Source organism: Staurois parvus, unplaced genomic scaffold (assembly GCF_062004578.1).
Source record: "Staurois parvus isolate SC_StPar_1 unplaced genomic scaffold, SC_StPar_1.0 ptg000613l, whole genome shotgun sequence".
Classification (NCBI taxonomy): Eukaryota; Metazoa; Chordata; class Amphibia; order Anura; family Ranidae; genus Staurois; species Staurois parvus.
In genome coordinates this window covers 2,191,314-2,212,500 of record NW_028318409.1, presented here as the reverse complement: position 1 = coordinate 2,212,500, position 21,187 = coordinate 2,191,314, and the positions used below count along the sequence as shown (strand labels likewise).

Below are 21,187 nucleotides of genomic sequence, written 5' to 3'. Positions count from 1 at the left end.
TGGGTGACAGGAATCTCTGGACAGAATGAGAAATACTCATTCCAGAAGCTTCTGAAAGAGACCTCTTCAGAGCTAAAGGATTGTCTAGCCGAGTAATAAATACAGTTATGGACAGCAGAAAGCATTCCACAAAAACCATTTTATGGAGAGGTATGGGAGATATTCTCATCTTGGAGAATGGCTAATAAACGAATGGTGGGACCAATTTGTTCCTTTTTGGTTCTCAAGGTGTTTTTTTTTTTTTTTTTTTTTCTTTTTTTTTTTTTTTTTTTTTTTCCAGGATGGAGCAAACCCCAATTTGGCAGGTGGTACCCTAAAATAAAAGCAGCTCTCAAACTTTTTTTTTTTTTAATATAGTTGGTGGAAGAGCCTCTAGTTGAGATTCCTTTACGATTGTTAACACTAAAAACCGTGCTTTTTGTCTTGGCTAGGAAGGTCAGTGAAATCCAAGATTTAGTTTGAGTTTAGAAAGATACTGTACAATCTTGCCAGACAAAGTGATCGTGTCTGGACCCTGCTTTTTTACAAAAAGTTTCATTAGACTGTCACGGGAAGTCCGAATTCCCTCCCTTTTTTGTGTGGGAATCCCACAAGAACAAAGGAATCACAGTTCAACAAGATACTGTAGATATTAGATACTGGGGTGCATTGAACATGCCCCCCCAGCAACTATTTCTAGCCAGTCCTCTCAAAAGCTGTCCTGGAAGATGACTTGGGGAAAACAGTTATTTTATCGGTTAACGCTATTTCTAGGAATCGTCCAGGACAGCACTAATACCCTCCCCTAGTCCTGGTTTTGTTCTTATATTTTTTGCATGTTTGGTTGTCCTCTCTGGGTAGTGTAAACTTTGTTGCCCTTTGGTTATTGTCCATAACTGAGGGTCCAGGGTACTAGCTAGGCTTTTATTATGTTGGATCAGATTTGTTAACCAAATAGTTCAAGTTAATAGTTCAGTTTATAAAAAAAAGACTCCAGGGTTCCACATAATGATCATTGTGTTGATTTAACTACAGGCTTTGTTATGTGACCTTAGATCTTTGTAGATGTGCATGCGAGTTGATATCAGACATTAGCAGTGGAATGCCTTTTGTCACATTCATTTTAATCTTTCCCAAAATCATAATTACAAAGAGCACTGTATTATTATTATTATACAGTATTTATAAAGCGCCAATAGTTCGCTCAGCGCTGTACATTACAAAGGGAGACAGAACATGTGACAGAACAATACCAATACAATGCAAAACATGAGGGGATCAAGGGCCCTGCTCTTTCGAGCTTACAATCTAGGAGGGAGGGGGTGGTGGCACAGGAGGAGATAGCTGTGGGGGATGGAGTGGTAGGAAGAGTGGAGGAGGGAGGCAAGTTAGCAGGGGGTGGGGTAGGCTTCCCTGAAGAGATGGGTTTTCAGGGTGCGCCTAAAGGAGAGGAGAGTAGGTGATAATCTGATGGGTTGGGGCAGGGAGTTCCAGAGGATGGGTGACACCCTGGAGAAGTCCTGGAGGCGGGCATGGGAGGAGGAGACCAGGGAACTAGAGAGAAGGAGGTCTTGTGAGGAGCGGAGTGTGCGTGCTGGGCGGTACTTGGATATTAGGTCAGTGATGTAGTTCGGGGCAGTATGGTGGACAGCTTTGTACGTCAGCGTTAGGATTTTGAATTTGATCCGTTGCGCAATCGGAAGCCAGTGGAGGGATTGGCAGAGGGGGGTGGCGGAGACAGAGCAGTTGGAAAGGTGAATGAGTCTGGCAGCCGTGTTCAGGATGGACTGAAGAGGGGATAGCTAGCGGCGAGGCAGGCCAGTGAGGAGGGAGTTGCAGTAGTCGAGTCGTGATATGATGAGGGAGTGGATGAGCTGTTTAGTGGTTTCTGGGGTTAGGAACGTGCGGATTTTGGCGATGTTGCGGAGGTGGAGTCTGCACGAGTTTGTTAAAGATTGGACTTGGGGCTGGAAGGATAGGTTGGAGTCCAGAATGACACCCAGTACTCTGGCCTGCAGGGCGGGTTTGATGGTAGCGTTGTTGGATGTGACGGAGAAATCAATGGGGGGTGGTGTCCGGGCTGGGGGGAAGACAAGAAACTCGGTTTTGGAGAGGTTCAATTTAAGGAAGTGGAGCGACATCCAGTCTGATATGTCGCTCAGTAGGTGTGTGATTCGGGCTGAGACCAAGGGGGTGAGGTGGGGGGTTGAGAGATAGATTTGTGTGTCGTCGGCATAGAGGTGGTAGTTGAAGCCGTGAGAGTGTATGAGTTGGCCAAGGGAGGAGGTATAGATGGAGAAGAGAAGGGGCCCGAGGACAGAGCCTTGAGGGACCCCAACAGAGAGGGGGAGTGAGGGGGAGGTGGTAGCATTATAGGTAACGCTGAAAGAGCGTTGTGACAGGTAGGATGAGATCCAGGAGAGAGCAGAATCTCTGAGGCCGAGGGAGTGTAGTTTTTTGAGGAGGGGGTGGTCGACTGTGTCGAAGGCCGCAGAGAGGTCAAGGAGTAGGAGCACTGAATAGTGTCCATTAGCTTTGGCGGTTAGCAGGTCGTTGGAGAGTTTGAGTAAGGCAGTTTCGGTGGAGTGTAGGGGACGGAAGCCGGACTGTAGGGGATCGAGGAGGTTGTTGTCGTTGAGGTGAGAGCATAGGCGGGTGTAGACTAGGCGCTCGAGGAGTTTAGATGTAAATGGGAGCAGGGAGATGGGTCTGAGGTTGTTCGGGTCATTGGGGTCCAGGGAGGGCTTTTTAAGTATGGGGGTGATGTGTGCATGTTTCAGAGGGGAGGGGAAAGTGCCTGAGGAGAGGGAGAGATTGAAGATGTGGGTGAGGGAGCGTAGGATGGAGGAGGAGGAAGGTCGTAGGAGTTGTGAGGGGATAGGGTCGAGGGGGCAGGTGGTGAGGCGGGCATCAGAGAGGGTCTTGGAGACTTCCTCGATGGTAGTAAGGTCAAAGGTGTGGAGTGTTGGGGGAGCTTCAGTATGAGGAATGTAGGGTGGGGTGGAAGAGGAGGTCAGAGCAGTGGTGGGGTCGTGGGAGAGGGGTGATGAGGGGGTAGCTGAGTGAGGGTGAAGGGGGTTGGAGAGAGTTTGAGCAGCGACGAAGTCCCTGCGGGTTATGCCGAGGGGGAGGGGGGATAAGGGGGTAGCTGTGTGAGAGGGGACAGGTTGAGAGGGCGTGTGAGTTGCGGCAATGTCCTTGCGAATTGTGTCAATCTTGTTTTTGAAGTGATTGGCAATCTCAAGGGCAGTGAGTGAGGTGCTGGGTGGAGGTGGGGGTGGAGAGAGTAGAGAGTTGAAGGCAGAGAAGAGTCGGCGAGGATTGGAGGAGAGGGCCTTGATGAGGGTCAAGAAGTAGGCCTGTTTGGCAGCATGGAGGGAGGAGGTGTAGGTGCGGAAGGCAGATTTGTAGCGGGTGAAGGCTTGTTTGGATTTGGTTTTGCGCCATAGTCGCTCTAGGGCACGACTTTGTCGTTTGAGGGTTTTGGTGTGATCAGTCTGCCAGGGCTGGAGTGGTCGGGGTCTGGTGTTGCGTGTGGTTAAAGGCGCTAGTGAGTCAAGGGCTGTTGAGAGCGCATTGTTGTAGGCGGTCAAAGCCAAGTCGGGGCAGGACAGGGGGAGGATGCGGTCGTGGAGTTGATCAGCTGCAGAGTGGAGGGAGGCAGGGTTAAGGTTGCGGAGGTTACGGCTGGTAGTAGTGTGACATTTGGAGGGGTAGGCGTTGGAGGACGAGGAGATAGAGAAGGTGATCAGGTTGTGGTCAGAGAGAGGGAAGGGGGTGTTAGTGAGGTTGTGGGGAGCGCATCGGTTGGAGAAGACAAGATCAAGGATATTTCCGTCGGAGTGGGTGGTGGATTGTATGCACTGTGCAAGTGCAAAGGAGGAGGTTAGGTGGAGGAGACGGGCTGTGTCCGGGTTGTCGAGGTTGACAGGGATGTTAAAATCCCCAAGAATTATGGTGGGTAGCTCAGAGGAGAGGAAGAAGGGTAGCCAGGAGGAGAAGTCATCCAGGAAGCGGGGTATGGATCCAGGAGGCCGGTATATCACAGCAATCTTCAGGGGGGTTGGGGAGAATAGTCGGACGCAGTGGGCCTCGAAGGAGGAGAAGGATAGGGAGGGGGGGTTTGGGAGGACTCGGAAGGTGCTCTGCGGTGACAGGAGCAGACCAACCCCACCACCTTTACGACCGTTAGGCCTGGGTGAGTGGGTCCAGGTGAGACCTCCATAGGAGAGTGCAGCAGGGGAGGTAGAGTCAGTGGGCTGGATCCAGGTTTCCGTGATCGCCAGGAGGTTGAGGGAGCGGGAAACAAAGAGGTCGTGGATGGCGGTAAGCTTGTTGCACACCGAACGGGCGTTCAGGAGTGCACATGAAAACGGGGGGGAGATTTTAGGGAGCAGGGAGACAGATACTAAGTTGCGGGGGTTGCAGTAGGACGTGGAAGTGGGAGGGTGTTGAGCGGGTGAGGGAGGTGGAGGGCCAGGATTTGGGGAGATGTCCCCCGCGGCTAGGAGGAGGAGAAGGGTGAGAAAGGTGGCATGGGAGCGGGATGTGCAGGAGCGTGAAAAACTCCTAGTGGAGGTGTTGGGGTCAGTGGGAGAGTGGAGTAATAGGAGGAGGTGGTGGGTGCCATAGAGGGGTGAGGGAAGCAGTGAGGACACGATATACAAATGTTTGGGAGGGGCAGAGGGATATAGTGAATGGAATTTGGGAACGGAGGAGAGGAAAATGAGGAGGAGTGGAAGAGACATTTTGGGGAGGTGAAGAGAGCAGTAGTAGGGAGATGATAGCAGTGAGGGGGAGATGTACAGGTTGTGGGGTGGAGCAGAGGGGTAGAGAAATGAGATTTGGGAACAGAGGATAGTAATATGGAAAGGAGAAGAGGGGCGTATTATATAAAGGCACACAGAGTGGGTCTCAGGCATGTAAGAGGTTTCCCAGGGTGTTTGCTTGCAGTCTTCCAGCATGCAGTAGAGCTTCTTACTGTTGTTGTGTCTTCCTGCTGCTTAAGTTCTCCTGCTTTAGTTCAACTGCTGCGTTTAACTGCTTCTTCTATGCACTCGTTCGAAGCCGCACTCAATCTGAAGCAGCACCCCATCAGAGACTGTGCCCCCCATCAGAGATCTCCCCCATGAGCTGATCTAAATTTAAAGGGAGATGCTCAAATGAGCATTCAACTCTGTATTCCAGAAATGTCATTGTTGTGAAGGAGGTTCACAGTGTAAGATGGACAATTACAGAAGGGAAAATAATAGCACAGGGAAAATAGTGTGTTCTAGGATGAAAAGACTTGTACAGTTCATATACTTTAATGAAAAGGCACCTTTTTGTAGTACTGTAGACACTTAGCATGCGGTTTTATCTCTGGCAGGTGCTGTTTAGTAAGAATGCCGAAGAACAGATAAAACGGCTGATTCAGACAGGGGCTACTGAGGAAATTAAAAAAGCTGCTCAAATGCTGGAAAATGTAATTAATCTTATCAACCAGGTAAGAGTACCTATCATTTCTTACTGACTACTTCAGTGTATATTGCCATATTACAGAGGCTGAGAATAGCTACTTATTCTATTCTCCCATGCTTAATTGTAAAGTTTAAAAGCCATTTTTATCATGGGTTTTTTTGTTTTTTGTTTTTTTCTAGACCGTTGGAGATGCTATTTCGGATATGTTGGTTATTGAAGCAATGCTTTCCCTGAAAGGTCTCACAATACAGAAATGGGATGAAATTTATACTGACCTCCCTAATCGTCAACTTAAAGTGACAGTAAGTAAATCGTGTGTGTGTGTGTGTGTGTGTGTGTGTGTGTGTGTGTGTGTGTGTGTGTGTGTGTGTTTCACCTTCTAGGCTTTTATTGTGAGAATGAAAATATATTTTACGTACACACCTAACCTTTTTGACCATAGATATTGACGTTTTAAAGAATTTTTTTTTTTTTTTCTCCAGGGAGAATGAAAATGCCATTTTCTTTTACCTTCATGTATAAGTGCAGGGGGGTAGCTTCCCTCACTCCCTCAGCTCCTGGCTTAATGGGGGGGGCAAAATGTGATCTAAATCCTAGAACATTTCCTCATTTAAGTGACCTTACCAAGGTTACCATTGGGTTTTGATGAGCTGTGATGTATTTTGGCAGTCTGTTATGGTTTATATATTTTAAGAGACGGTGTTTGGGTTAATGATATTGGCCCTTGAAGTTCTCTTATGTCCCTTGCAACACGCCTCCCCTTTCTTTCCTTCCTACAAAATGGGATGATGCTGGTATGGGTGCCTACCTGGTAGAGTGCACACATATAATTAATTACCACCTGTCTTTGTCACCTGAATACAGACTTTCCTTGAGAAGTGACCTCATCCACTTTTTAGAAATGTGAAAAAAATAACATTTTTAATCCAATAAGTAGACTGACTTTGAGGGCTGTTCTGAAAGTAATGCAAAAGTGGGCAAAACTTTATTTACATAGGTCATTTTAAATTTCACATGTTAGTAAAGGAATTCTTCCTCTACCTCTGGTATCTTTTTATATATCTGTGTTTTATATTGTTGGCACCTTAAAAGTAAACGTCCCACTATTTGGAAGAGGATTCTCTACTATCAAAGAATCGCTGAAGATTCTGTGGGTAGGCCAATCGGACGAAGCACCAAGAGCCACCTTTTGTGTTCGGATTACAGTGCACTTTCTAAAATGTCCATTTTCTGCTTGTTTCCACTGTAGAAGGAGTTGGCCATGAACAACTGAGTGCTGAATTCCTCTGTTGGGTGGACTGTGGCACAGTCTTCGTGCTCTTTCCTTCCCATCTACCATGACTATCAACTCTGGCCATGCCACCCTTACCTGCTATCATCTGTCTTGGTTTCATGAGTGCCTGAAGCCTTTCTTCATACCCTGAGCCTAAGTTGCTTTGCTGCTATGTGGTTGCAACATATCTTTTTCTAGGCACAGAGGGAACGGCCCACCTGCAATGGGTGACCCCAACTCACTCTCCACTAATGGTTCCAGGGACATTATATTCTGTGCCTTCTGAAGGGGTTTGTCTGCAGCATTGAATACTGTTCTCTGATGGTTATAGTCTACCTTGTGAAGGGGATCCTCCTAGGCTTTGCTAGGGTGGGGAAAGTCCCTCACCTTGTCAGCCAGGGTGGTCCCTATTACAGTCAGGCAAGACTTTGTAGTTCTAATTACCCAGCTCCTGGCTGGTGCTAACCATAGAGGCTTTAAGCATGTTAATGCACCATCCTGCACAAATTCTATGGCTGATCTGCCCATGTCCCTAGTGGCTTCTAAGCCATTAGTTGCAGTTACTACTTCTAACTTTGATTCTGAGACCCTTCTTTCATTACCTGATGACCAGATTTTCCTTGATTTGTAGTCTGTTCCTGAATAGAGACCTTGTTGGAGGACACCGGATGTGGGCCCTTTGATATTCTAGTTCAGCTGCATGCTGAACTAGGAATTCTCTACGTCACTAGAGCATTCCCTGTTAACATCAGAGGAGGAAAGGTCTAGATATGGGCATATAGACCCCACTAACACTACTTCACAGCTCTGAGTGGGATGGGCTTTTTTTTGGCCATCATCCTTCCTCGAGATTGAACCAGGCCAATGTTCTTTGCCGACATGGAAAAGCTCTTGGCTGTGGCCTCGTGGACTTTGACATTGAATTTGAGGCATCAGCAGTTCTTTAAATCTATAACTCTTACTATGCTTGAGAATGGGTAGGATATTCCATTAAGGTTTATCATTGGGCATCTTTCCCTTGTTGAACACTGTTCAGGCTATGAGTGTCTATCTCTGATTATTAATTTTGCGTTCGTTATACCAAATGGTCCCTCTAAGGCAGGGGTGTCAAACTGACTGCCCTCTAGCTGTTGCGAAACTACAAGTCCCATCATGCCTCTGTCTTTGGGAGTCATGCTTGTAACTGTCAATCTTGCAATGCCTCATGGGACTTGTAGTTTGCAACAGCTGGATGGCTGCCAGTTTGACACCCCTGCTCTAGGGTGTTTAGGTTCTAGTTCCACTTTTTTGGATGTATTAGGAAGACCGTTTCCAAGCTATGGTCTTATTTTAAAAAAAAAAAGTAAGTTTTTTGCAGCCATACAGTCGTACTTGATGACAGGGTTACACGTCGTTTTCCATAACCAGTAAAAACTTGACAATATAATGTTGCACATTACTTAAATTGGATAATGGAAAGAGTGCTTGAGAAAATGGAAAATGTACATTTCCATCCATTTTAGTCATGCACTGATGTTCATTGACATGCATTTTCCCAGAATATACTGTGCATTGCGTTACACTAAAATGCATACAGGTTGCATTTTTGTGCAACATGGGTCAACGCAGCTTTATGGTGTGAATAGGACACATTGGAAATTTGTTTATCAGTTAGCCTTCCGTTAATTTGCGTTTTTGCTTTCTTTCATTATTGTATGCCAGAGATCAACCAGTTGCTCAGTGTGAAGACTCTTAAAGTGGCAAAGGAATGAGTTGAAAAATTACACCCACAATAAAATTCCTTCTACAAAGGATGAAAGTTTATCAAAGCACTGCTACAGGAAATGTATCTGATTTTTGTATGGAAGGTAAAGGTTCACCAAAATTACTGCAACTGCCCCCAGAGTACCTTCCAGAAAAAGGTAGTGACCCTGGTCATCAAAGTTGATCAGTTTTTAGAGTGTGAAATGACAGTGCTCACTCCTCTTGACTTAAGAGTCCGGCTGGGTTCCATGATAAGCATAAGGAGACTGGAAAAGTGTAAACTTCAGGAGTTTACTGAATTTAAAGAGTCCCTTGGAGAAAGGCTACCTGGACCCTTTCTCTCCGGAGATTATTGAAAACTTTTTGTTGTAGACGAATCTCTTGTATGGAAATGGGTAGGTACTTGCATTCATTTTGAACTTGTCAGAGCTGTTATGTAGAGCATTTACTTAAAGGCAAAGACCTGTAGCTCTGCTACATAAGGAATGTGAATGGTGAATAATGCTCAGTGTATATACAAAGGGGTAGTGTGTATATATAATTACTTGTAGTAACCTCTGACTGTATATACTGTTCAAGGTGAGATATAAAAGGGAAAAATAAACATAAACGAATTCAAATTTATAATCATCAGTCTCTTCTTTAAATGTCCAATCATAGAAAATTGTGATTTCCTATGTGTTCATAAACGTCCAACAGCATACTGGATAAAAATGTGCTCTCAAAACTCATACCTCCAATCAAAAGAAATTGCGCCTGTATGTTCTCATCCTACAAGGAATTTCTAGTCTGCAGGTACTCCAAAGCCTCTTCTTACACTAGGCACTCTCCTACTATTGTGCACACTCCCAGCCAATAAATGGGGGTATGGTTCCTTTAAGACTCCAAATTCCTTATGCGGCTATACTTATGTCAAGGAAGAACAAACAAAGAGCCTCCCATTGTGCAGTAAGATAATATGGTTTTATGCAAGTTTTTACATTGCTAGTGTATTTCCTTATATATGAAGCCATAAAAGACCACAAACTTTTGGGACTTGCTCCCTGTTACATCATTTCCGGTCCGCGTCTGCCTCCGCTCATTCCCTGTGCATTATGTCACGGTCATGTGATTTCAATAGGGGAACCGGATAGGCAGACTTGCTGTCTTTTTAAATAGTCTGTGTATTAATTATATAACCTGGAGGTGGAATGGGTGGCCCCAGTGGTATTATGCTCCTGGCTTCCAGATACACTGAAAAAGGGGATGAACTTGTATCGTCCTATATTACATCTGGCTAGAACAATCTGGAAAGGAGGCGATGATAAATCCATCAAACTTCATCGCTTCCTTCACCCAAACAAAAAAGAAAAACTGAATGCAGCAAAGAACTTCTTTTGGACCATCCTTTTCTCTTTTTTTTTTTTTTTTTTTTTTTTTTTTTTTTGGTCCTGCCAGGAACCCTGTCAGATAAGTGTTCTCTGCGCTTTTTTTTTTTTTTTTTTCATATCAAGTCTGTTGGTGATTATTTTCTGTGTGGCCTACCCCTCAGACAAACTGATTTTCAGGGTCCCACAAGTACCAGACTTTGTGGCCCTTGGTCATCTTACAAATCTGATGGCATCCAGCATGCATATGTGTATTTGTGGTACACAGTTTACCTATTGCAGTGCTGTACTTGTGTCTGAAAGTGTGTATCTCTTTATTACGTGGGCAACTAATGCTGAGCTATTGTAATTGATATAAAAAAATATGAGAAAAGCGCCAAATGCTACACACCACTAAGCTGCAAACCTAACCCAAATCAAGGTATAAAACATAAGTAAAAGAAGGAATGCGCTAATTGGGACAAATGAACAGGCATATTATAGTGTCAATTAATGAAAATGATAAAAAAACACAAAATTAATGCGTATAAATAATAATGTCCACAAAATCCTTGTGCAAAGTCCAACCACCATAAAGTGACAAATTCTGAGGTCTTGTGTTAAAAAAAACCGTGAAGAAATCCACCACCGAATAAATTGAATAAACTCACCAGAGCTATATGCTGATCAAGTTCTAAATCGGCATAAGCGCAATTGCTCTGGGAGCGATTATCTGTAGAAAATTCCAAAGTCTGGAAGCAATCTACTCCAATGAGCCAATCAGCACGGATGGAAAACACTTCACTCAAATGGTCGTCATCTCACCATAGAATGCGGCAATACTTGGGGAATTAAAGAAGGACATGATGGTGCAGTACGTTTTTAAAAACAAACTTTCTTACCACATAGATGTACACTCACAAGAAAGGTGTCCCAGTCGACACCAGCAATGACAGCCTCTGTAAAAAGCAGGGACGAGCCTTGCTCACCGCGGTCTCACACTTCTGACCGTATCGAGGAACGTCCTGACGTCACATCCTTTAAGCACCGACCTATGCGTTCCGTCATTCGCCGCTTATGCTGATTTATAACTTGATCAGCATATAGCTCTGGTGAGTTTATTCAATTTATTCGGTGGTGGATTTCTTTACGGTTTTTTTTAACACAAGACCTCAATTTGTCACTTTATGGTGGTTGGACTTTGCACAAGGTTTTTGTGGACATTATTATTTATACACATTAATTTTGTGTTTTTTGGTTTTTTTTCTACTTATTTTTTATATATAATTTTTTTATATTTTTTTATTTTCATTAATTGACACTATAATATGCCTGTTCATTTGTCCCAATTAGCGCATTCCTTCTTTTACTTGTATTATAATTGATATGCCTTGGGAAAACTAGTTTGTGCATACAGCTAAACCATGTCAATTTTATAGGGATCATAGATGTTGGGTTCAATTATGGTCTCACTGTTGCTAAACCAGCAAGTTTCATTCTGCTGGATGTGAGCCTCTTGTAAGCATATTCCTACAAGTGGGTCTTTTGTGCTTAATAGGTTGCTGATCGAAAGGTAATTGAAACTACTGATGCGGAGAGACGTGCTGTAACACCACCAGGACTTCAGGAGAAAATAGATGAACTTGTCAAGGCTTACAGTATGGCCAGAGCTTTTGTTCGTCCTTCAGGAACAGAGGATGTAGTACGTGTTTATGCAGAGGCAGACACTCAGGTAAGATGTTACTGATAATTCACACTTGTGTGGATTTCATGATTTCTGTACTAAGTGTATGACATAATACCAGAACCATTGCTTGGATTAAAGCAGTGTTATTGGTAACTGGTGACAATTTGCTGTGTTTACAAAGACTTCTCAATCTTAAAGTGAAGCTGATCTGGCTGGAAACATTTCTAAGTCAACAATGCTTAAAATTGGCTCCTTTTGGTGTTTGTATCTGTTTTTCAAATTGATCCCTGAGTCTTTAGTTGGGCCCCTTATGATCCCAGACAACACAAGTACTTGCAGGCCCATAAGGTATCTGCACTTTTGCAGTATTTCCTTAATGTTTTAAACCAGGTCAAGTTCACTTTAAAGGCTTGGCTCAAGCACAGAGCCAATTCAAATTCACCTTGAAGTCTGTGCTTACAGATGTCTGCATTGTATGTGTGAGTGACTGCAGAAACCATGAAGATGTGTGAATATTCTTTGCCATAACTTCAGCTTTCTTTAACATATTCAGAGCAAATAGTTATTCCAACTGGAATAAGAATCTGTTTTGTGTGTCGGTTCTATTAAGACTATACTTGTTGTTCTTCTCTATTTTGACTGGCAGGAAAATGCTGATTCCTTAGCACATGAGGTGTGCTTAGCTGTGTTTTCCCTTGCTGGAGGAGTTGGAGATCAGCCAAAGCCTTTAAGATGAAGCATATCTAATGAATAATGACTGTATGGCGGTACCCATAGTTAAAGTACTATATTTCTGGGAAGTGGAATCTGCTGGAAATTCAAATGTTTACATTCCTAGTGAAATGTGTATTTGTCTATTATGCATTAATGTATATGGTTTTTCTGATATGGTGCCTTTATATCTTATGAAATGAAATATTTTACGTGCAATACACTACTTTATAACCAACTTTCAATCTTGTGTTTGTTATTATTTGACGTTTTGGCTTTATATGTAATGCAGCTATTGGCTCCTGTGTTTGATAACCTGCTATATAGCACCCCACAGAGAAGGCTTCAGCATTGTGTTCTTAAATGTGAGGTACTGTGACATCATCAGAACACCCTGCCACAATAAAATGCATATTTAGACGGGGCACAACTGATACCAATAAGTGAGCACTAGATCACCATTACACGCAATCTGTTGCTGCAAGGCTGAACCCCCTGAACTGACCCAGCCCCCCCAAAGGTGTAATTATGATTTAACTATCCCCTTTCCTCATTAGTACCCAGGTCCCAATGAATATGATGAATGTTGTGGATGATATTCCTTTTCTGTGAGAGTGTCAAACACTGATGTAAGCAAGTGTAATGTTTCTTTCTCGTCCATGGAACAAGATTCTGTTATACTGCTGCCTAGAGGATGCGTAAACGCACACACAAATAAAGTAGGTCAGCCCCAGCATAAGCCCTCTTCTTCCCAGCATTCCGAAGTGTTTTGCTAGTGTTCTAGAAGAATGGACATCTTGTCAGCTTCAGCTCTTCTAGGAACAGTCTTGCCACATTTTGCTTGCCTTTTTTCCCATTGTTTCTTCAATAACTTCAGTCAAGTCTCCACTGCATAGCTGCTCGAGCTGGTCTCTACATGGTAGCTATGACTTTGGGGGACTTGTATCTGGACCTCACTGGACATTGTGGGGCTGTCCTGGAATTTGACCTTCAGGCACTAGGCTCTACCAGCAGCTTTCCACACCTCACGTGTTGGCTATTGAGCGCTTTCCTGGTCCAGAGTTGACATTGCATCAGTGCGTGCCCTTTCACTGAAAATTCACTCACTGTTAAGTTGGAGGATTGGTGTCAGCACCAGGATCTCGTTAGCTTATTGCAACACTGGGTACCTTTCAAATGTCCTGCTACTGCTGGTTTTATGGCAGAAAGGATTAATTCTGAGGGAATGAGCACTGACGTCATCTGCTGGGTGGAGTCACATGTACATTTTCCCACCATTCAGTGTAGAGAAGGCATCATGCTGCTGCTTCCTTCTACTTTGCAAAGAATTACAGAGAACTCTGCTCTCTGGTCTGTTACTATTTGACTGCTACAGTGACCTGTCCACTTAGGCCAACTGACCCTCATCAGCACCAGTCCCTTGGATGTGTGGCTACCTGAGGTCTAGCCTTGCACCTTGGGCCTAGTTGCATCATTACGATGTGAACACAAAAATCTCACTACTATGGGTGACTCCCAGCCCATACTTTCCTAATGGTTTCAGGGGAGTTGACCTGGTATCCTCTGTACAAATGCCTGTAATCTAGTGACCCTGCATTTATAGTCTATAGTCATCTGTAAGCTAAGATGACCACCACTGATGTATAGGTTAAAATAGTAGTGTAGATCAGTGTTTTTGTAACCAAATGGGACAGACCAAAAGCACTAACAGTAGGATTGTCATGTTGTGTTTTTTTTTTTTTCTCTAGATCTGAATGGACCTTATTTAATAATAGTTTGCTTTGCCCCACAGCAACTGGTCAGATCTGTATTTTGGAATGTTATGATAAACCTTTCAATCTGGTTGCTATTGGGCAAGATACATGGTCTAGGTCTAGATCTGGGGTCCCCAAACTTGCCCAGCAAAGGGCCAGTTTACTGTCCTCACTTTAGGGGTGCCAGCTTGTGACCAATAGGGGTAGAACATGCTCTAGCATCAGTGAATGTCTGTCTTTGGAGGTCAGTGGGAGGAATAATGGTTGCACCATCATTGGTGTCTGTGGGAGGAACAGTGCCCAAAGGGCCAGATAATGGCTAGCAAAGGGCCACAGTTTCTAGACCACTGATCTAGATCAATAAGTTAATGCTCAGGAAATCCAGATCTATGACAAAATTAAACTATTTTGTATTATACAGTATGTTGCCCGAATCTCGCATCTGATGGGGAAGCATTTCTACACAGATGCCCAGGCTAAGCTACTGTGGAATTGGCCAGTTGGGGTTAATACTTAGTTTTTGCAAAACCTGTGTAGTACAACAGCCACATTTAACTGCCTCAGGCAGGAATTAGATCTCTAAGGGCCAGTTCACACCACTAAAACGCACACCAGATCTTTTCTGGATGTGTTTCTAAATTCACATTATTTATTGTTTTTGATGCATTCCAGTTTTTTTTTTTTTTTTTTTAACACACTGCATTGGTGTAAACTATGCCATTGGAACCCATTAAACATACGTCCCATGCATTTTTGATGCAGAAAAAAAACCCTGTACTGCATTTGGTGTGAATGGGTCCTAAAAAAAAAAAAAACGGAGTGAAAAAATGAGGCAAATAGAAACTATTCTGTAACAACCCAAAAACTTTCCTTTTAACTGCTTCTTGGTCACAGTTTGGCTTAGAGAAGATTAGGTGGCAACTTTAATTTCATATCCGTGAATTACAACCCCTGGCAAAAAGTATAGAATCACCACTCTTGGAAAATGTTCATTCAATTGTGTAGAAAAAAAGTAATCACAGACATGCCTCAACTATTTTTCATTTATTTAACATTCCAACCTTCTGGCTTTAAGAAACACAAACTGTATTCAGTTGCAGCTGTTTTTGTAGATCAAGCAGAGGAAAAAAAATAAGAAATTGCTCAATTCTGAAGAAAATTATTATGGAATCCTGAAAAAAACACTACAGTATACCACTAGTACTTTGTTGCACCACCTCTGGCTTTTATAACTGCTTAAATTCTCTGAGGCGTGGATTTAATGATCGACAAACCGTATTCATCAATCCAACTTTCTCTTATGGCAGCTGCCAGCTCAGCTTTGCAAGTTAGAGCCTTGTCATGGACCATTTCCTTTAATTTCCACCATAGATTTTCAATTGGCTTGAGGTCTGGACTATTTGCAGGCCATGCCATTTGACAATAGGTCTTTGAGGATGACAACATAATTTTTCAGGATAGTGCATCTTGCCATAGGGCAAAAGCCGTGAAAACTTTCCTTCAAACATCCTTTAAGTTGATGGAATAAGAAGTGTCCAAAATCTCAATGTAAACTGGTGCATTTATTGAAGATTTGACAGCTTTCCTGCCACCCTTTAGCAGAAATACTGCTATAGGGCGGCAGGGGTGCTCACAATCGTGTGTTTTTGCATCTCCGCATAGGGGGCGCGCGTGAGCCCCATCTGCGCCTCCATTGGTGGCCTCACCTGTGGATCTCCGGGTCCTGACTGGTGACTCCCTGCCGGGACCTGGCGATCGCCGTGTATCACAGTGTAAAGTGCACACATGGCACACAGTTAACCCTTTGCCTTTTATATGTTAACCTCCTTCCTGCCCAGTGTCAGTGCTTTTTTTATTAGCACTGATCACTGTAGTGGATGTCATTGACAGCTCCCCCTAGTGTCAGAATGGCCGCTCCAGTCCCACTATATCACTGATCGTCACCATTACCATTATAAAAAAAAAAAAAATAAATAAATTCCAGTATCTATACTACCATTTGTAGACACTATACACATATTGGGTTTGTATTTTTGTAGCAAATTAATTGGTTTATATGAATGTTAAAAATGTAATCATAAAGGTTTAGGCCAAAATGTCATTATTTTTTTTTTAGTGGATAGGTTTACTAGCAAAAAGGTCAAATTGTGTTTTTTTCTCAATTTGCACTTTTATAGTGCAAAAAATAAACCGAGGCAATCAAATGCCACCAAAAGCTTTGTGGAGAAAAAAGGACATACATTTGGGTACTGCGTTGCATGACCAAGCAATTGTCAAAGTATCGCAGCACCGTATTGCAAAAAAATGGCCTGGTCAGGAAGGGAAGTAAATCCTCTGGAAGGCAAGTGGATAATGACTGTCATCTCCCCTGTACCTTTTACCTGACATGCAATCCCATATCATCAATGATTGTGGAAATTTGCATGTTTTCTGCAGGCAGTCATCTTTATAAATTTCATTGGAACCGCACCAAACGAAAGTTCCAGCATAATTGCCCTGATCAATGCAGATTTGTGATTCATCACTGAAATATCACTTTCTTCCATTTTGATTGCTTTTCTTTAGCCCACTGTAACCTTGTTTGTTCTGTTTAGGATTGTTTTTTTTCCTTTTGGATTTTCTGTATGTAAATCCCATTTCCTTTTTGGTGATGTCTTACAGTTCGGTCACAGACATTGACTCCAGTTTCTGCCCATTTGTTCCTCATTCGTTTGTACTAGGCCCAGATTTTAGACACCGCTAACTGGGAACAACCAACATCTTTTGCAACATTCTGTGATTTACCTTCTTGAAGTTTTATAATCCCCTCCTTTTTTGTTTCAACTGCCATCGCTCATGCTAGAGCCATGATTCATGTAAATCGGCAAGCACTTTTTTTTTTTTTTTTTTTAAATGGACTTAAGTCCATATTATAATGGAAATTGTACAAATTGCATCTTAGTTTTTTACTTGGTTTGCGCCATATGCAAATGGTAAGCAATAAAATAGATCTGCCAAAAAACAGTAGCAATTGATTAGTTTTTCTTAAAGCCAGAAGGTTGGAATGTTATATGAAAACAGTTTTGAGGCATGCCTGTGATGTTGTTGGACAATGTTCGTTCAATTGTGTAGTGGAAAAAAAACCCAAGAGTGGTGATTCCATACTTCTTTGCCAGGGCTTAGAAGCCATGTATTTCAATAAAAGGACCAAAAAGGGTGAAGAAACTTGAATTTTACAGGAAAAATCAGGAATAGTAGAAGGCTTAAAGTAGAATTGCACCACAAAACCAAAATACTATTTAATGCATTACTAATATTCAAACCAAACTCATCCATTTCTCCATGCTTTATTTTGCTGAGAATTAGTTTGAAAAACACCCCCTTTGTATTTCTGGTAGTGGCCATCTTGAGTAAGGACAGATCATTCATATAGCGCTTATGTCCTGGAATCCATCTGCCTTTACCTCAGGCATTTGCTGAGCTCAAAACCTTCCCCTCCTAAAGGCTCCTGGGATGTGTGACATGCCTAGGCATGGAAACCAAGAAGTAACTGAAGAAATGTGTATTTAAAAAAAAAAAAAAAAAAAGTAAATGATATACTGTACTTTTTCCTATCTATTTAATGTTATTAGCAGCAGGAGTAAAAATAGTCTATTGATTGGGAGAGTGAAGTTTTTCTTTCTAACCACTTGCCTACAGGGCACTTATACCCCCTTCCTGCCCGGGCCAGTTTTCAGCTTTCATTGCTGTCACACTTTGACAATTGTGCGGTCATGCAACACAGTACCCATATGAAATTCTTTCTTTTTGAGACAGAGCTTCCTTTCGGTGGTATTTAATCACCTCTGGTTTTTTTATTTTTTTGTTAAATCAAAAACTGAACAATTTGAAAAAAAAAAGTTATATTCTTAGTTATAAAATTTTGTAAATAGTGATTTTTCTCCTTCACTGATGTGTGCTAATGAGGCTGCAGTGATAAGGAGGCACTGGTAGGTGGCACTGATGGGCATTGACAGCCATCACTGATGTGTACTGATAGGCACTGACAGATGCCATTGATGGACACTGACAGGTGGCATTGATGGGGCTACACTGATCATCAGGGCACACTGATGATCAGTATACATGTCACCTCTGAGTAACTCCGATTACAGTCTCTCCTCTCGAGCTGTCAGCGTGACAGCTTGTGGGGAGAGGACTGCTGATAGCCAGCATTTCCTTATTTACATGCAAGCAGCTGTGATTGGACACAGCTGGTCACATGACAGAGCTGACATCTTCAGCTCTTTCCATTGACAGGTGATCTGCTGTGGCCCAGAGACACAGCGCACCACCAATTGCTGTGCGCCCCTATGGTTAAGAGTGGGAGGATGTTATGATGTCCTCCCAGAATGAGAGAACTGCCTTGCCTCCTTTTTATATGGTGGGTGGGAGACGGTTAAACTTTAAAAACACTCCTGTTAGGACATGTACCTTCACTGAAGAAAACAGCTGCTTCTGCGTGTTTATTTTCCACATCCTATGCAAGTTGGCTCATATACACAGTACTGAGGTTATACTCTTTATGCCTATGTCACAGTACTAGCCCAAATACCAGTTTTCACGAGCAAGAGAGGAAGTGTAAATCATGTGCTTCCTTTTTTTTTTTTTTTTTTTTTAAATATATACCTAGACGGTCTGAGTATGTTCTTTCCCAATAGCTGAATGAAGCGTGGGAAAGAAAGGGAAATATTTTCTGCCAGAATTATATTTTATTTATATATATATATATATTTTTAATGTGCATTTTTAGCTTGGAAAAACTCTCAAGCATTATATATTCTGAAAGTAGGGGGCTTTTTAAAATGTGTGCTAAATTTCAAAATGTACAATACTGTACATACGTTTTTTTTTAGGCAAGTGTGAATTAAGAAAGCTTCAAAACTCTATTTTAATTTGCTTATTTGTGACAGTTTGGAAAGTAAGTGAACAAAAATGGTCTCCATTGAAGAATTATGGCTAAAAAGCCATACCTCAGACAAGGAAACAAGGTTAAGTGACTCAACTATGCTTGAAAACCAAGGGGCAGAAAAAAAATGGCAGCAGGTGCTCTAAGCTGATGGGCCAAAATCCTTGGCTGTAGCAGGAGGCAGTTTGTGTACCAAAGGGCTTGAAGATGGTACAATGAGTGTCTGCAGGCAACCATGAAGACTGTTCCTTGCACGTTTGGGCCTGCACTGCAAATGGAGTTGGAAATTTGGTCAGGATCAATGGTATCCTCAAGGCTGAGAAATACAGGCAGACAGTTATCCATCATGCCAATACCATTGGGGAGGTGTGTGATTTAATGCCAAATCTATTCTGCAGCAGGACAACAACACCAAACATACAGCCAATGTTATTAAGAACCATCTTCATTGTGATGAAGAACAAGGAGTCCTAGAAGTGATGGTTTAGCCTCCACAGAGCCCTGATCTCAACATCATACCGTCTGTCTGGGATTTCATGAAGAAACAGGATTTGACACAGCCTATATCCACTGAAAATCTATGGTTAGCTCTTGAAGATATTTGGAATAACCTAACTGCTTAGTTCCTTTCAAAACTACAATGGATAAGGGGGAGGTGGAGAGAAAATAGCTCTCCCAATCCTTGTAATGGTTTTACTAGTACCACACCTGAAATAACTACCACACAAATGAAATAACTGAAAAAATAACCCTAACCTCAAAAGCTAATGGGGCTTTAAAGGTACCATACCCTACCACTACAAATGAAGTGAAAACCATAAATACAAATGAAACCCTTTTATTAGGTTAAAAAAAACCACCCATCGGTGGAAAAAGGTTAGTCAGACAGACACAGAAAGGCATATGATTAAAATCAACAAGGGGTGGCGATAGGTGACAGCCGCTGCCCAACATATAAAGACCGTCACGGGCATCGGCAATGGTGAACTACAGCCACTAACATAGAACAAGGTAGACTCAACTGTACAGATTGTATATGAAAAGAAAAATGGTAATCAGTGGAAATATATACATGTATAGACCGAAAACACCCAACCATAGGACATAATAGGTGTTGATGAAACTGGTAATACAGTATCCAGTTGTAACCATGAGAAATGCTTTGAATTATAGATCTAAGTTAGTGGATGTAGTTCACCATTGCCGATGCCCGTGACGTTCTTTACGTCTTGGGCAGTGGCTGTCACCTACTATAGCCACCACTTGTTGATTTTAATCATACGCCTTTTTTGTGCCTATGTCTGACTAACTTTTTCCACCGATAGGTGGTTTTTTAACCTAATAAAAGGGTTTCATTTTTATCTGTTTTCATTTCATTTGTACTGGTACAGTATGGTACCTTTTAAAGCCCTATTAGCTTTTGAAGTTAGGGTTATTTTTTCAATTCCTTTCAAAACTGCGTGCACAAGCACTGTGTGTACCTAGAACTGATGCTGTTTTGAAGGCAAAGTGTGGTCACACTAAATTTTGATTTGGATTTCTCTTCTGTTCTTTTACTTTCCATTTTATTAATGGATAAACTAACACTTCTATTTCTGAAAGCATTCTTAATTTTATAGCATTTTTTCATACCTGCCTAACTTTGACACAGTAGTGTATATGTGGAGGCAGCCAGCTACAGCAGCATGTAAAAGTGATTGGTTGGCTGTTCTATATTATACGCTAGGATAAATCCTTCACAGTCAAGGGAAACTTGTACTGAGAAAATTGGTAAGCTACTATCTGAGCTTTCCTTCTGAAAATACTAGTTTCCTTGGCTTTTATTTGAATCCTTTGGCTCCAAGAATTTGTGTCACTTACCAATATTGTGTACTTTGGTCAGAAAGTCTTCTTTCAATGTTTACAAATTTATTTCATATATCTGAAAATAACAAAGAAACATATATACATGTACATTTCTTTTAAACCTATCCCTCCAAACCAAGTTCCACTAACAGCTGATTCTTATGTATTCACCTAGAAAGTGAAAACTAATTTCTGAGATGTAAATTACTCTATCTCTGTATATCTGAGGCTACATACAAAACATACCCTTCTGGACATTAAGAAACAAGTCTTCATTTACAAAAAAAAGGGGATTTTGCTGGCATTCAGTAATTTACTATGTCCACATAGCCCTTTTATTCTTATAATATAGTAATTATAACAAAAACCCATGAGCAGCACTGATTTGGCACATCATTTTAGACACACATATAGTAGAAGACCAATAATAATTAAAAAAAAAAAAAAAAAAACAGCCCAAAG

At 42.2% G+C, this 21,187-nt stretch overlaps 1 protein-coding gene across 1 annotated transcript in view; it reads left to right on the top strand.

Moving 5' to 3' along the window:
- PGM3 (phosphoglucomutase 3) overlaps positions 1–12,437 on the top strand; it is a 39,008-nt gene extending 26,571 nt beyond the window's left edge. The window contains exons 10-13 of the mRNA XM_089693100.1: positions 5,348–5,464; positions 5,619–5,741; positions 11,360–11,533; positions 12,135–12,437. Coding sequence (XP_089549226.1) covers positions 5,348–5,464; positions 5,619–5,741; positions 11,360–11,533; positions 12,135–12,224 — 504 coding nt within the window. The 3' untranslated portion in view covers positions 12,225–12,437. The remainder of the gene's footprint in view (positions 1–5,347; positions 5,465–5,618; positions 5,742–11,359; positions 11,534–12,134) is intronic.
- The last annotated feature ends 8,750 nt before the right edge of the window (positions 12,438–21,187 follow it).